Source organism: Elgaria multicarinata, chromosome 10, assembly GCF_023053635.1.
Source record: "Elgaria multicarinata webbii isolate HBS135686 ecotype San Diego chromosome 10, rElgMul1.1.pri, whole genome shotgun sequence".
Taxonomy (NCBI): Eukaryota; Metazoa; Chordata; class Lepidosauria; order Squamata; family Anguidae; genus Elgaria; species Elgaria multicarinata.
Genome location: NC_086180.1, coordinates 863,430 through 879,593, shown reverse-complemented (window position 1 = coordinate 879,593; position 16,164 = coordinate 863,430). Strand labels below are relative to the sequence as shown.

At 60.8% G+C, this 16,164-nt stretch overlaps 1 protein-coding gene across 2 annotated transcripts in view; it reads right to left on the bottom strand.

The window, feature by feature from the left end:
* The window catches only part of DCTN1 (dynactin subunit 1), an 89,693-nt gene that overhangs the window by 7,764 nt on the left and 65,765 nt on the right, over positions 1 to 16,164 (bottom strand). For both annotated transcript variants that reach the window (XM_063135828.1, XM_063135827.1), the window contains exons 5-15: positions 10,887 to 11,078; positions 9,203 to 9,400; positions 8,503 to 8,707; positions 7,434 to 7,512; positions 6,998 to 7,157; positions 5,078 to 5,182; positions 4,605 to 4,796; positions 3,287 to 3,403; positions 1,846 to 1,998; positions 684 to 844; positions 408 to 576 (exon numbers count right to left, since the gene is read on the bottom strand). In XM_063135828.1, the coding sequence (XP_062991898.1) occupies positions 408 to 576; positions 684 to 844; positions 1,846 to 1,998; positions 3,287 to 3,403; positions 4,605 to 4,796; positions 5,078 to 5,182; positions 6,998 to 7,157; positions 7,434 to 7,512; positions 8,503 to 8,707; positions 9,203 to 9,400; positions 10,887 to 11,078 (1,731 nt within the window). The remainder of the gene's footprint in view (positions 1 to 407; positions 577 to 683; positions 845 to 1,845; positions 1,999 to 3,286; positions 3,404 to 4,604; positions 4,797 to 5,077; positions 5,183 to 6,997; positions 7,158 to 7,433; positions 7,513 to 8,502; positions 8,708 to 9,202; positions 9,401 to 10,886; positions 11,079 to 16,164) is intronic.

Here is a 16,164-nt window from a genome sequence, read left to right as displayed (position 1 = left end):
CTCAGCGGACAGGGACAGGAAGGGCCCCCGGGCGGGGCTCCTCCGTGAGCCGGGTCTGGGCAGCCTGCAGGCCGGCAAGCACAGCAGCTGCTCGGTGGTGCCGGCGGCTTCTCCCCTCGCAAGACACGGCACGCCGTGGCACGAGCCAGGTGGGCGCGTGACCTCCTGCCACGGCCTCCTGAGCTACCTGTTTCAGAAGGCCGCAGGCTGGGCGGGCGGGCGGGCGGGCGGGCATGTGTGCATGAGATGGCAACGGCTGGGTGGGGCTTCAGGGTTTCATTACGTCCCCCTGCGCCCCAATGGGAGCACCGTCACGAGCGGCGCTGGGAGGCGGGGTGCTGCCGTGACCCCACGGGGACCTGCCGTGACCCCACAGGGACCCTCCCAGCCAGCCCTCCTTGCCTCACCTGATAGTACTTGATGGCTTTGGTCAAGGGCTCCACGTTGACGGTCTCGTCCAGCTGGTCCTTGTGCAGCAGCTCGATGAGGAAGTCCAGGGACCTCTCGTGCACGCTCATCTCCGGATAAAGGGTGCCCACTTTCTTATAGACGTCCACGTTGCACTTGTTCAAGGCCCTGGGTGGGAGCGAGCAGGAGCGGGGGAAGCAGGAGCCGTCAGGCCGAGCTGGGGGGGGGGGAGTCCGGCGCCACCCACCCGCCCCCACCCGGCCAGGAGTACTCACTGCTCGTATTTGTGCAGCGTCGCTTGCAGGAGGATGAGGGAATAGACCAGCCCAGCGGCAAAGCTCAGCTGCTCCCCTGGGGCCCCCCGCAGGCCGGCCCGCTCCGCACAGTTCTCGGTCAGCTCAAACTTCTCCTGGGCTTGCTTGCTGATCAGCTCCGCCTGCCCCGCAGAGGAAAGAGCTGTCAGACGCTCAGCGCACCATCCCGCCCCGCTGCGTGGACCCAGGAGCCACGTTGGCCGGACTCCAGAGTGGATGTGGCTGCCCTGAGGCAGACTATGCTTGGGGAGCATCTTCCACACCAGGCCGAGAGCGGAGGGGGCTGGGGAGCGGCACGCCAGACCCAGAGGTCCGATCAGCCAAGGGCCACCCAGCCAGGCACTAACCCCCCCCAACATACACACAACACCCCCCCCCCAACCCGGATATTGCCTCATAGCAGGTGACATAATCGCTCCAGCGAGCCCAATTATTATATTTATTTATTTATTTATTTATTTATTTATTTATTTATTTATTTATATAGCACCATCAATGTACATGGTGCTGTACAGATTACTCAGTAAATAGCAAGACCCTGCCGCATAGGCTTACAATCTAATAATACAGTCTGCTCTGGCTGGCAGCAGCTCCCTGAGATTTGGAGGTCAGTCCTTGATCATAAGGAAGAAATGACTGGGAACAGTCTGCTACTAGACTCCCTGGAAGCATTCTGGAATTCCAGGGGGGAAACTCTGAGCACATTGTTTTGACTGGTCCAATCTGGCAACTGGAAGAATCCACCTGCCACATAATTCGGGGGCTTGGGAATTTGGAGCGTGGTATATAGGGTTACACTAACTTAACACTGCTAGAATAAAGGGAGGAAGATTTATTAAAAACTGACTATTTGCGCAATCTGATTGCAACTCGAAGATTCAGGATTTTGTTCTGTCGTATATGTTATTCAGTGGTGGCTGAGTGAAAAAAGGAAACTTACAAAAATGGTTTAAGCTAAGGCCGTACATTTCAGACAACGCAATTTTGTCTGTACGAAATGCATTAGATTGACAGTTTGTATGTTTTTGTAAACTTTGTTCATGAGTTACAAGAAGCGCTGATCGGTCAGGCAGCAGAGGGGGCCTTGGGGGGGGGCCCCACAATCTCCCGCCCGCCCGCCTACCTTGCAGATGAGGCGCGGGATGAGCAAGAGCACCAGGATGCAGTCGTGGTCCCCGCCGTGGCGCAGGAAGCTGTCTGGCATGAAGGCGGTGAGCAGGGAGACGTGCCGGTTGGCCTGCTGCACCTCCATCTGACGCAGCTCCATCTCGATGGCCTGCAGGGGGCACAACGGCCAGGTGAGCCTCAGAACTCCCCGGGGGGGGGGGGGCTGGGGCTGTTTCCAGGCGTCCGCAGGGCCCCACACGTCAAAGAGCTGGGGCTGGCGGCACCCTGGCGAGGCACCCTGGCGAGGCGCCCTGGCGAGGCACCGGCTTCTCTACAGCCAGTGCCAGGGGATCTCCCTCCGGGATGGCTTCCCTCCGCCCAGGTGATGCTTCTTAGATACGCCCTTCCCACCCCAGCCCCCCCACCCCGCTTGCTGTCAGTGCACCTGTCCTGGATCCTGCAGGCAGGGCAGGGCAGGGCAGGGCAGCAGCGGAGAGGAAGAGGCCCTGGTGCCACCACTGGACCCACGGGCCCCGGGGCAAAGCCTGGCAGGGCAGGGCAGGCCGCCTGCTCTCCCCCTGCCCCCACCGCAAACCAGGGGGGTTCACGGGAGGCAGCGGGGGGGGGGGGGATCGTCCCAGGCCAGGACTGCCAACCCTAATTATGTGGAGCTGCCTTTCCATTCAGATAAAACTTCCGTATAATGTTATCAGGTAGCAGCTGCAACCACCTCCCAAAGGGGCGCCCGGCCCAACGCCCCAGCGAGGCTCGCTCGCTCGCGCACACGGACCTCAGCGGGGGCTTCCGCCTTCGGCTTTCCAGACACGCCTGGGGCTCAACTGCAACTGCCCCAGCCCTGCACTCCCCTAAACCTGTAGTGACATTCGGCCATGATGTTCCTGCTACACACCAGGAGGGGGATTTAGAGCCCCTCCAGGCCTTTGGACCTACAACGCCCAACGCCCACAATCTGAAACCACTGCCCAACTTGGGGGGGGGGGCTCCCCTTCTCTGCTCCGCACCGCCACCCCCCCCCCATTCCATTCAGCAGCGGGGTGCACAACCCTCTATGCAGCATTTTCAGGTGACTGCAGGGCTTCCACCAGCCCAGTTGTCTGGATCCAGCCCAATACACCCTTGAAAATGCCAGCATAAAATGCAAGAGGAGGCCTTTCATCAGACGCAGAAAACAAAAAGCCCCCACCTGCGACCTGAGAGCCATGCTGGATCAGACCCACACCGTGGCCAGTGGGAAGCCCACCAGGGGGACGTATTGACACGAATGCCACAGCCCCCTCCCACTCGGGTGCCCGGCCACTAGTATACAGAGGCACACGGCCCCGGCTGCGGCAGGCCGTCCGGAGCCCCCCCTTCCCCCCTCCGCTGGGGCAAATGCTCCCGCCCCCCTTCCCCACCGCCTCCCCCCTTTCTGTGCACAGGTCTCCAGCTGTCCGTACCTTGGCATGCGCTTTCGTCTCGGCAAATTTAATCTTGAAGTCAAACATTTCGGGCGGAGGCTGCTGCTGCCTCTCCACCGATGCCTCCTGCTGGTTCATCAGTTCTCGGTTGACATCCTGGGACACAGAGACCAAACGTCAGGCATGGGGAACACAGCCACGCGAGGGGCAGGAGGAGGAAAGGTTGGGCAGGGGGTTGGGCTCGATGGCCTTAGAGGCCTCCTCCAACTCTACTATTCTGTGATTCTACGAAAGCCCGGCCCAAGGGGGACAAGGAGAAGGAAGGCAAATCCAGTGTGTGTTTGTGGGAGGGGGACAGGGCTGAGCTGAACCAGGGCGTGCAGGGACGTGCACAGGCGGGCATTTCTGGTGAGCTATGGGTGGGCGGGAGGGCTGCCAAAGGCACTGATGGAGGGAAAGAAGCCCAGAGGTTCCTCTCTATTTCTTCTCACTGGAGGCTCAGAAAGAACCAACGAACAACAGCCGGGGTGGGGTGGGGGTGGGGGTGGGGGCTGCTGCTTCCTCCGCACAGGCCAGTTAGGGTTTCTCTCCTTGCGGGCTTAGAGGAGCGGCAAACAGCTTCCGCTTGCTTAGGGAGGTGGGTGAGGTCGTGGCTCTTGTAGCAGGGCTGTGTCTGCTCAGCACGGAAGCTACGTGCCCAAGCCATCCAAATTCATCAACCGATATTTCGGTTGATGAATGGTTCTTTTATTATGGTTTTAATTTTTGTGAACCGCCCAGAGAGCTTCAGCTATTGGGCGGTATAAAAATGCAATACATACATACATAAATAAATATAAGTCAGACAACACAGCCGATCTTCGCTTAGGGCATCACTTGTTCTATACGAATGGCATCTATACAGAGCTTGAAGGCCACGGACCCGCCCTAAGCCCTGTGCAGCGGAAGCGCAGACGCTGGGGAGGAGGAGTCCTGACCCTGAGACCACCCCCACGGGGCGCTTCTGGAAGACACACACGGCCCACCCAAGAGGGGCCAGAGCCAGGGGGGCTGTTCTGCCCCTCCATCGCCCACCTTTGCAGCCAGAGACTGAGCAGAAACCTCGAGAGGAGACCCAAGGTGGGCTTCTCCAACTCCAAGCGTTATGCGCTCGCACTCCTCCCCTAGCAAGCAAGCAAGCAAGCAAGCAAGCAAGCAGAGCCCTGCCGCTGCCCCTCGCAACGCCTGCTGGGCTCTCTCCAAAGAGGCCTCCCCTTCCGGTGCTACAGCTCAGAGACCAGGCAGGACCAGGGGCGGGGAGGGAGGGGGGCAGGAGGCTTGGGGCCCTCGTCACACCAGGCTGGAGGCCCAGCAGTACCTGCAGGTGGGCAGTCAGCTCCCGGTATTTCTTGATGGTCTGCTGGTAGTCGGCCACCGTCTCCTGGGCGGCCTCCACGCGCTTCTCTGCCTCGCGGACCCGAGCGGTGGCCATGTCCAGCTGCTCCCGCAGCTCCAGCTCCGTCTCCCTGGCATTCTCCTGCAGCTCGTCGTTCATCTCGTTCATGGCTTCCTGGAAGGGGCAGATGAAAGAAGCCTTCAGTCACTCAGGGGTAGGGGGGTGGGCAGCAAGCAGGTGACACATGGACCGGGACGGCACCCACCTCATCATTGGAAGTGCAGCGGGGGCTCCCTCCTTCCCTCCCTCCTGGCCAGAAGGCAGGCGTGGCAAATACCACGACCGGCCCCACCTCCAGAAGCACTGAGGAAGCGCATCAGGAGATGGCCGGGAGCAAGGCTGCTCCTCTCCACCTCGGGCCCGCCGAGCTCCTGCATCAGCCCACGGGCGCTCACCAGGTCTCCCACTGTCTCCCGGAGCTCCCGGACCTTCTCCTCCAAATCCAGGTTCCTCTCAGTCAGGGTCTCCACCATCTCCTCAGCCCCCAGGGCAGCATCCACCTGGAAGAGACACACACACACACCCGGGGGGGGGGGCGTCTTTAGCCCCGGCCTCAAACAAGCTGGGCTCAGGTGTTTCATCATGGGGACTGTGGCTTCCATGTTCTTCCGGCATCGGGGCAGGAGGGCTGGAACTCCGATCGATGGGATTGTGTGTGTTTCGGATGCCCACGAGGCCTCCCCCACCTCAGCAAGGCATGGAGGCAGAGAGTGGGGTCTCCTGCCACTGCCGCCAGCCCCCTCCCTCCTTCCCATGCCCCCAACTGAACCCCAGGTGCTGAAGTGTTGGCCTGGGGCCCCAGAGACCTTCCAGCTGCAACTGACTCTCTGCGTCGCCAGGTGGTGCATCTAGCACGCATCTTCTCCCAGGCATTTAACAGCATTTAACGACATGAGCCAAGCGTTTGTTTTTAATGGACCCCAGCATAGCTGTTTTTATAAGGATATAAACTGTTGCTTTTATGCCTTTTATGTTTTTAAACTTTGTATATTTGTTTTTAATGTTTACTGTTTTTAACTTTTGCGGACCGCCCAGAGAGCTTCGGCTATTGGGGGGGGGTATATAAATGCAATAAATGAACAAACGTGCATCATTCCATGGTCCCTCCGCCCTCGGGGGCCTGGTGGCAGACGTGGCCATGTGGGTGGGGGGAAGGGGAGGCTGCAGGTCACCTGAGCAGCGTCTTCTCCCCCGCCCCTCTTTTTTCCATCCAGGTTTTGAAGAAGACCCAAGAAGCCTCCAGGCTCCGCCCACCCCACAGCTGGCGGACGTCATGGCTGACCAGGGGGCCCGGCCCAAGGCGGCAGCTGCTGGGTCAGGGTGAGCCGACCGTGGGCCCGGGCCCCGTGTGGGTCGCCCCCACTCTGGGCATTTCTGACGCCATATCTGCTGTTGCTGCGGCAGAAGCAGCCACATGAAAAGGACGAGGCCAGCGGAGGAAAGGAGCCACTCAACAAGCAGGCTGTGGGCCGGGAAGCACGTGCGGACCCCCAAGCCAGCCAGCCGGCCGAGGCGCCGGGAGAGGGCAGCTGCTCTGAAAGAAGCCCAGGCGTTTCCCCTCCCCCCCCCCCCACGACCAGAACAGCAAAGCTGTGCCCTAAATAGACTTTTGTTTAGTAAAGGGACTCGCTGGAGCCCCGCGCCCTTTCAGCCACTCTCCTGGAGGCCTCCCTTCAGCGGTTTCTCTCCTGCCTCCATCTCTTTCTCCCCTTTCAAAAGCACAGGCAGGCAGCTGCTGCCAAGGCTTGGGCTGGGCTAAGCAGTCGGGGGAAGGGGGGGCAGCAGAGCCAGGAGCCAGAGCAGCAGCAGCAGCAGCCCCCAGCAAATGAACCCCTGAACCCCCGCCCTTCAAAAGGGGGGAGGCCTTGGGGTGGGGGACGGATCCTCCTTTACTCCATCCAGATTCCAGCTGGACATCAGGAAAAACTTCCTGACTGTTAGAGCAGTACAACAATGGAATCAGTTGCCTGGGGAGGTTGTGGGCTCTCCCACCCTAGAGGCCTTCAAGAGGCAGCTGGACCACCATCTGTCAGGGATGCTGTAGGGTGGATTCCTGCACTGAGCAGGGGGTTGGACTAGATGGCCTTATGGGCCCCTTCCAGCTCTGCTATTCTATGATTCTATCCCTTTTTGAACAAAGGCCCCCAAGCCGGACAGGATGCGTGGCAGCCCCATAAAAAATGAGCAGACACGGAGGGACCCTTCCAGAGGGCCCCCTTGTCTGGAAGCCAGGGTGCTGGTGGTGGTGTCCGGCTGGGCTTGCCCGCCCCCCCTTCCCACCCCTCCCCTCCCCTCCCCTCCCCGCCCCGACTCGCCTGCTCCTTCAGCTCGTCGATGGTCCTTTCCGCCTGCTTCAGCTCCTCCTGCCGCTTCTCCTTCTGCTGGCGCAGCGACTCCAGCTCCACGTTCTTCTTCTCCATGTGCTTCTGCAGCTTCACGTGCTCCTGCTTCTCCGAGGCAGACAGGTCCCGCATCCTTTCAAGGCAAAAGCGTGCCAGGGCCACTTGCCATGGGGGGGGGAGGAGGAACCGGGGACCTCCTCCTTGCACAGAACACCCCACCACCACCACCACCAACCAGCTGGGGAAGGGGGGAGGGAGGGAGGGAGGGGCAAGTCCTCTCCCTCTGTCGACATCCACCGGGCCACGTCCCTTCCTCAAGAGAAACAGTTCACGTCCCGGACCCGGGCAGGGTGGAAAAGCAGCCCAGGGACACCGTCCCCAAGCGGGGCACACGCGTGCGTGTCCCTACCTCACGAGCGCCTCCTTCAGCCGGGCGTTCTGCTCTTCCAGCTGCTTGACATGGTAGCTGGAGGCGGCACCGTCTGAACCTACAGAGGTGGACAGAAACACACAAATGCCCTTCAGCAGGCGCAGCGCAACGCGGTCACCGGCAAGCCACGCGGGGAAGGCGAAGCGCGTCCGCCCTCCGGCTCAGCAGGCAGCGCTGACCGCCCCCCCCGCCCCCCGCTCGCCCTGCCAACCCACCTGCAGGCATCCCCTTCCCAGCTGCCTGACAATGCTGGATCTGGGCCATGCGCAGGAGGGCAGAACCTCCCTCCTTGCTTCGTCATGTGACGTGGGGGGGAGTGGAGGGCGGGTTCAGTTAGAATGGCAGGCAGAAGAAGAGCCACGAAGACGGAGCCGAGCAGAGGCCTGTTGGGCCCACCCTTCTGTCTCCACAGTGGCCGACCGGGCGCCCCAGTTTATTTATTTATTTATGATTTATTCATATTTATTTATGATTATATTTATTTGTATCCCGCCTCTCGCCCAATGCTGGGCCTCAAGCTGCCGTTTCAAAATTAAGACATATACGGTCAAATGCCCGCCAGTAGGACATGGATGCAACAACGCCCTCCCACTCCTGTTCCCCAGTATACTGCCTCGGATACTGTGAGGGAGCACAGAGCCATCAGGACTAGCATGGCCTACCATGACCACCTCCTCCTCCAGGAGGGATTTATTTATCTATCCCCCCTTTTTTTAAAGCCATCCAAACTGGTGGCCATCACCACATCTTGTGGAAGTGAATGTGCTTCACTTCCACAAGATGTGAAAGTACAGCCATGTGCTTTTATCTGCCCTGAACCTCCCACCCATCATGGGAGGACCCCTTTGGCCTCTAATACTGGGAGACAAGGAGGAAAAGAGCAGCCAGGCGCCTCCAGAGTCACACAGGGATGGCAGCACTGACACACGCACATGCCCCTTCCCCCCCCCCCCCCGCTGCCCCAGGAAGATGCGCACGTCCATGCTGCCCTCCCAGGAGAGCGGAGGGATGCGCCCTGCGCCCGGCCAGGGCCTCCGGCCCTTCTCACCCTTCTCCTCGATCTCGTGCTTCAGGATCTCCAGGTCCATGGTGAGGTCCTCCACCTTCTCCTTCAGGGAGTCGGCCTCCTGCTGCAGGGACTCCGCCCGCTCCTCCGCCATCTCCTTGTCCAGGGTGGCCATCTCAATAGCATCCGCCGTGTCGGCCATTTCCTCCATGTAGCGCTCTTTGGCCTCCAGGGCCTCTTTGGCTTCCTGTGGGGGGAGGAGGCCGCCGTGGCCGTGGCTGTGGTCGCTTCAGTCGAGGGGAGGGCCAGTCGCTCGACGCCATCCTGACGCCGCGCCTCACGGAGAGGCCTGGTTTCAGCGGCGGGCAACTGGTGGCCCTCCAAATGTTTTGGCCGGGAACTCCCATTGGCCCTAGCCAGCACAGCCAAGGATGGGGGATGATGGGAGTTGTAGGCCAAAGCATCTGGAGGGCCACCGGTTGCCCACCCCTGCCTTACCTGCTAGTTGCCATCGGCAACTGATCCACAATCCTGGGCTAATGGGCCAAATCAGGTCTGGGAAAGGAGGGGGAGGGGGATGCGCTGGGGTGGGGGCCTCTCGGAAGCTTCCACACACGCCACTAAGCAGGGCCCACAGAGGCAGGCAACGCCCCCGGGCAGGGGGGCTGACCTGGGGAATTCGGCTGTTGCCCGAACGCTCTGCCCCCCTCTCGCCCGGGCACCCCGCGCGCTGCCCGCCCACCTTTTTCGCCTCCTTCAGGCGCTTCTGGAGCTCCGCCTGCTGCTCCTGCATCTTGCTCTTCCACTCCTGGACCTGCTCCAGCTGGATCTTGTACTTCTCCAGCTCCTTCAGCTTGGCCTTGTCTTCGTTCCGCTTCATCTTGAGGGTCTCCAGCTTCTCCTCGAGATCTCGCACCTGACCACGCAAGTTCTCCTCCTCCTGCAAGACAAAGCAAAAGGTGCTCTCATCACACTAGGACCCGACGGGGCTCATTATGCGGCGAAGCCGATGGGTGGGAGGTTCAGGGCAGACCAAAGAAGGGCTCCTCCACACAGCGCAGAGTTAAACGATGGAGCTCGCTAGCACAAGACGTGGTTACGGCCACCAGTTTGGATGGCTTTAAAAGAGGATTAGAGGAGTCCACGGAGGAGAAGGCGATGCGTGGCTACGAGCCCCGAGGGCTAGGCGCTACCTCCGGTATTACAGGCAGTCTGCCTCTGCACACCAGTCGCTGGGGAACATGGGTGGGAGGCTGCCTTGTCATGGGCAGCTGGTTTTCCACTGTCTGAGCAGAATGCTGGAGTAGATGGGCTCCTCTGACGTTCAGCCCGGCTCGTGTCATGTCGTTACGTTGTGCTCTCGCTGCCGGCTCACTGCTTGCAGTCCAGCCTGGGAGGCCGAGCAGGAAGGAGCAGCTCTCCTAACCCCTTCACACAAAAGTCCTCCTTGAAGGGGGACAACAGCACAATAGCGTTGTGTTCATAAGCGACCTGCAGCACACAGGCCAGACTGCCTCCAATTCAGGGTTTGCGCTGAAGGACAGAAAGGCACCGGGCCTGCTGATTCCTCCCTGCTCAGCATCAGTTGCAGGTTTAGAAAACCACACAGGCGTTTTTGGCAAGGAAACTGGGAACAGTCAGGCTGTAGGATGAAGGAGGGCTGGGCAGTTCCTGGGAGCCCGGCCCTAGGACCCTGGAAGCGCCAGCCTCGCCCCCTGGGTCCAGGGCTCGCACCAGGTGTATCGTTATGCTTCTCTTTCAGGGGGTGAAGAGCGAGCGGGCCGTTGCTTTAAGGAGAAGACAGAAAAGGGGAGGGTGAGCAGAAGCTCCTTCTGAGCATGTGGAATAACACCCCACCACTACCGCTGCTGGAATCCGCTCCTGAAAAGCTGCTCTTTGCATCGTAAGAGAAGCTGCCCCTCCCACCATCACCACAGCGCCAGTCCTGATGGAGCCCAGGTGCTATTCGAAGGCTTTTCTCTTAAAATAAAGAAGCCCAGCAATGCACAGCAATGGGCTTAATCCAACCGAAAGCCGGCCTCCGAAACGGCTGCCCTGCCAGCTCCTTTCCTCCAGGTAGCTGGTTTCTAGGAATCTTCCTTTGCAGGGTTTCGCAGAAGACCCCTTTCAACGTTATGGGGATCTAGCAGGGATAATTGCCCGGAAGCCCGACAAGGACAGGTGGGGCACCACAAATAAAAGCCAGCAAAGTCAAGATGCTATATTTTAATTGCAGTTACAAGCAGGCAGCTAATGCCAATTCATTGCATTATGCGATGTGCAGAGAAAACAATCTCCTTCCGGTGTTCTTGAGCCAACGGAGCCTCCTGGGGCTCGCAGGTGGCGAAGCGCTGCCAAGCGGAGCCCTCGCGTCCCAGGACGAAGCGACGCCTGGAGCAAGCCAGCCGCCAAGGTGCCCTGCTTACCTTGGTTGGCGACAGGATCGCCGGAGGAGCCACCGGAGACGTGAGAGACGGGGTGGGGACCACAGGTGCTGCCAGCGGGGTCTGCGCAGGTGTGCTCGGCTCGCTGCTGCTCATCTCTCCGGCCGAGGCCGAGGCCGAGCCAGAGAGCCCCGGTGTGCCGCTGGACGCTGCTGAACTGGCCGTCCGGGTGGGCTACGAGGCAGCCGTGGGCGGAGCGGGGAGAGAGAGGAAACGAGAGCGTCAGGAGGGCGCTGGCTTTGCAAGGCTTCTGCCGAGCTGAGCCTGGCTCTCCGGAGCGGCAGCTCTGCACAACCTCTGCGGCATCACAAAGAGGGGTCTCTCGCACAGGCGCCGCCGAGTCCCGTGAGCTGCAAAGCCCAACCTCTGCTTTAGAGCCAGAGTTCATGGCGAGCGGACGGCAGTAGCGGTGTGACCCCTGGCAGCTGGGAGCGGAGAGCAGCGTCCGAAGCCCCGCGGCTTTGACAGTGACCCCCCCCCAAGGGCTCAGCCTCTTCACTGAGAGGCACTGGGCCGGGGTGGGGGGAGCGGGCTGTGGTGGACAGAAAGGCACCGTGCGCGTGATCCCAGGCCCTCTCTTCCTCACTACTCCTGTGTAAGCGGCAGGGGTGGAACCAGGCCTTAAAAACTGGATTCCCCCCTGGCTCAAACGCAGTCCTTGAACATCCACCCGCGAAGCTCAGGGGCTGAAGCAAACACTCCAACGTGGGCTTCCCCCTGGGCCAGCTGCGTGGCCACTGCGCGCAGCAGGACGTTGGGCTAGACGGAGGCCGTTGGTCTGATCCGGCTTCAGGGCTCTGCTGAAGCCGCTTCATGAGAAATGCTGCGAGAAGGTGAATGACCAGTGAGGGCAGAATCAGGCGCCAGCCTTGGGACCCCGCCCTCGCAGAGCCTCCTGATCCTTCCCCAGGAGCCAGGTAAAGCAGCGCCAGGTGCAGCCCGCCTCAGGCGCTGCTCCTTCTAAGGCTTTCCTGCACTCCGAGAGGGGCAGCAGCCTTGCCCAGGAAGGGGCATCCCAGCCGCTGTGGTCAAGAGAGGAGCGGAGCAAATCCTGACGCCATCCACGCGCCTGCTATGGGTGGTGGGGGTGGGGGTCTGGATGCCCTGCTACCACTCGGAGACCCCAGGCCTGGGCACACTGCGTCTGCCCCCCCCCCCCCCCGGCAGAGCCAGGCCCGTTCCTTCTAAGGGTGGCGTCCTATGCGAGCTCATAGAGAAGGGCTCACTCAACGCCCAGCAGCTCTCCTGCGCCCCAGGAGAAGGGCAGCAGAAGGGCCCCGCGCTCGGCACTTTTCACGTTTCAGTGCGGCACCCGAAAGCAGCCGCTCGCGCGTGCAGCTCTTTCCTCAAGCACCTCGGACTGGCGGGGGAAAGCCAGAAAGGCTGGCAGGATGGGCACGGGGCAGATTTGACTCCCTCCGGAAGGACGCGCCCACCACCCCTCCAGACGGCTTGGAGCAACTGGCACCGGGAGGAACCCCCGCTGGCCTAGAAAGCCAGGCGAGGCTGGGGGCGGTGGCCCAGAGCGCAGCTCCCAGACGCAGGACGCATCGTGCCCAGAGCTGGCTGAGAGAACAGGCGCAGCTGCAGTTGGGGCTGCCTCTCTGCAGCACTGGGGCATGGTCAGGCACCCGAGGCGGGGTGTGTGTGTGTGCCAGTGAACCAGCTGCCTGGACAGGGGATTATTGGCCTGTGGGGGTGGAGCGGCCACCCGGGCAGGGCTTCAGCCCCTGGAACAGGGGCCCTCCTGAGTCAGCCCTGCCTCCAGGCCAGCCGCCCACCCCAGGCCCCCAACGGCCACTGAGAGCAGAGGTACTGGAGCAACACTAATTTCAGAGGGCAACGGCGGGTGTGTGTGCGTGCGTGCGTGCGTGCGTGCGCTTAAGGGCCACGCTTCGTGCCAGAGAACATCCGGCACTCATGACAGCAGCCCAGTGCCCACCAGTTCTCACCTTGGGCCTCCGGGTGGTGGTCTGGAGGCCGGCAGGAGCAGAAGGCAGAAGAGGAGGAGGAGGAGGAGGAGGAGGAGGAGGAGGAGAGACAGTCATACAGGGGGGGCAGGAACAGAGAGACATAGAGAGCGGCGGCAGCGGCGGCAGAAGAGGACAAAGTGAGGGGAAACAAGAAAGACATGAGCGTGGTTAGTGTGCACAGCCTCAGCCCCACATGCTCAGACCCTTGCGCACCGGGTAGTGTGCCTCCCCCCAGCTACTGCTCATGTACAGCCCACACGGGGGGCTTCTCTCACTCGGGCGCTGGACACACGGAAGCCTTGGTGGCAGCATGATCTCCTCTGCCTGGCCAAGGAGAAGGTCAAATCCATCCATCCATCCCTAGAGAGCACAGCCTGCCCTGCCTCATCCATCATAGAATCATAGAATAGCACAGTTGGAAGGGGCCTACGAGGCCATCGAGTCCAACCCTCTGCTCAATCAAGAGAGCAGAACGCGAACACTGTGGCCCCCCCCCCACCTCCAATAAACAACAGAGCCCTGCAAGCCCAGGCAGGTGTGGCACACCGTTCCTGAGCCCCCATCCGCTTTGGGCGGAGCTTAGAGGCAGCGTCTGGGAGGGCTTCGAAGCCCACCTGTTCTCCTGTATTGGGGGCAGCGGCAGCAGCAGCAGCAGGGAAAAGCCTGGCACCAACTCCATCCCCCTCTTCCCAAGACAAGCTTCTGGGGCGCTATCCCCTCAAGGCAGAGGGGCTTGTCTAGGCATCAGCAATGCAAAGGAGACCCCCGTCCCCTTCGCGACAGTAATGGCTGGCTGTGGGCCACCCCCCACACGACACACCTATAAGCCCAAAGCCACTCTCCCTGCCGCAGCCACCGATGCCCGTCCCACCTGGCCCAAGTTCAAGGGCAGAACCGCCCCGGGGGTCAAGGGCACTCGGGACCACGGCGGGTGGGGGAGAGCGGCTGACACTGGATCCAGAAGACAAAAGGCCCAGATCATCTACACGGCCTGGCAGCCGCAGCGCTTTCTCCAGGGTGTCCGGCAGAGGGCTTCCCCCGCCCTCCTTGGAGATGCTGATGCTGGGGGTCGCACCCTGGACCTTCCGCAGGCCGAAGGAGGTGCTCTGCCACTGAGCCCCGGCCCATTCCCAAAAGGCCCGGCTGATGGTTCCTCTCAAGTGTAGAGAAGGAGACCACAACCCAGGCGCTGCTACCAGGATTAGGAAGGAAACGGCCATGCCTCTTCCTCACTAAAACTGTGAGCCCGGACCGTGGGCGCTTCCAGACGGAGCTTTTATCCTGCAATTGCCTTGTTGGTGGTGGTGATGTCCTGGCATTGGCCCTCTTCACACGAGGCTTTAATCACACACTCCTGGTTGGGCACTCACAGAAGTCTGCGGGCCCTTTTCACGACATCATTAACCTCCAGTGCCTCTCGCTGCGTTCTTAAGCTTTATTCCGCCATGTTTTAAATCGCCGAAAATGCAGTAATATTTCCAGAATTACCCAATATCAAATATTTCCAGAATTACCCAATATCTACTAACTGTATAAATGGAACATTTGGAACTTGCTCAACAAGCAAACGCCCCCACCCCCAAAAGGCGGGGGGACATGAGTGCATTGCGCCGATCGTAATCTTGCAAAGAAACCGGAAGCGGCAGCCCTGGTGAAGGTGTGGGATTTTTGCTCCAATGCTGAGAAGCCCCGCTGCTGTCTTCCACTTGTAACCCTTTAACTTCTTCATTTTTCCCCCTTGCCACAGAAAACCCACTAAGGAAAAGAAGACCAAATGGCTGCCCAGTGCCTTGCCATGAGTAGTGCATCCGTCTGGCTGCACCCAGCGCAGGTTGGTGCAAAACTGTTTGCAGGGAGCATCTCCCCTTGGCCCGCACCTGGCGCAGGGACCGGCTTGGGGGGGGGGGGGTGCCAGGCAAACAGGGGAAGTTAAGGGGCTGAAGTGAGAATTCGCTGCCCATGTCTGACGGAAAAGGAGGCCTTTGCCCGTGATGGGTTTTGTCAGCCACTTATCCGCTTGGTCTGAGACCTTCCCAGGAGCTGACGCTGGAGCTCCCAGGGCGTGGGCCCAGCTCTGAGAACCACCCCACCACCACCACCGAGCCCTCTGCGTACAGCCAGAGGGGCTTGGCTCAGCTCCCGGCCCACGCAAGGATGTCAGGCCAGGCTGCAAAAGAGGAGGCGGACAAAGCCTCCCTTGTCAGAGGAGAGGAGAGGAGAGGAGAGGAGAGGGCTGCTTCCAACGCTGCTGCTCCTCCTGCCCTGCCGGTGGATGCAGAATCCAGGCCAAACGTGGAGATGCCCACTCCATGGCCGGCCCCTCATCCCCACTCCATGGCCGGCCCCTCATCCCCACTCCATGGCCGGCCCCTCATCCCCACCGCCCCATCCCAGGGGGAGAAGAAATCTCAAGAGTGCCTTCAGCTACAGCTCCTGGGCGGGGGCGAGAACGGGCAGCTGACTTTCTGCAGTCAGGAAACAGTTCAGCAACGCTGCTTTCAGATAACGGAGGAGCAGCAGCAGCGCTGGGGTGGGAGGGGAGGGGTGCGCGCAGACGCCCAGTGCGTTCTGGACAGCTGCCGGGTTCCCACGCAAGACTGGCAGCTGGTACCTGGTGCATCATTCAGCCTCTTTAGATCGCAGCCTGAACTTTTTTTTTTTTTAATCCTATGCTTCTAGTCCTTATGACTGCTGAGAAAACCTCCCTGTGGTCGGCAGCTCCTAATTCAGGGGGCGTCCAGACAGGGGCCTCCTCGTGCGAACCAGCAGAAGCCACGGGGCAGCCATTCCGCCTTGTCTTCTTTCATGGGATTTCTGCAGTAAGGGGAGAGATGGAAGACTGGGGGGGCTGAGGGCTTCAAGGGGAAGGGGCTATTGATGGGACCCCACCCACCCCGCTCTCACCCCCACTCCCCGCCAGTAGAATTCTGTGAACGAGGCAGGGCGATGGTGGGATAAAAGCCCCGTCTGGAAGCGTTGCCAGATGGCAGAAGCTGGGCTGCGGAGAGGTGGAGGGAGCAGACCTCCCCGTGCTCCCAGCGCAATGGGGCTCAACTGCCCCAAACAGCTTCTGGCCTCCAACCCCCTCACCCCTCACAGCTGATACCCTACTTCACCGGCCAGGGAAGACCCGACTGGCTCTCGGGCAAAGGAACGCCGGAAGGGCCCACAGCTCGGTGGGGCGGCAAGTCCTTTGCATGCACAAGGGCCCCCCAGCTAAACTCCTGGCAGCATCTCCAGCAAGAAGGCTGGGAACGGGATTTCTGCCAGAGACTTGGGTCTCTCAA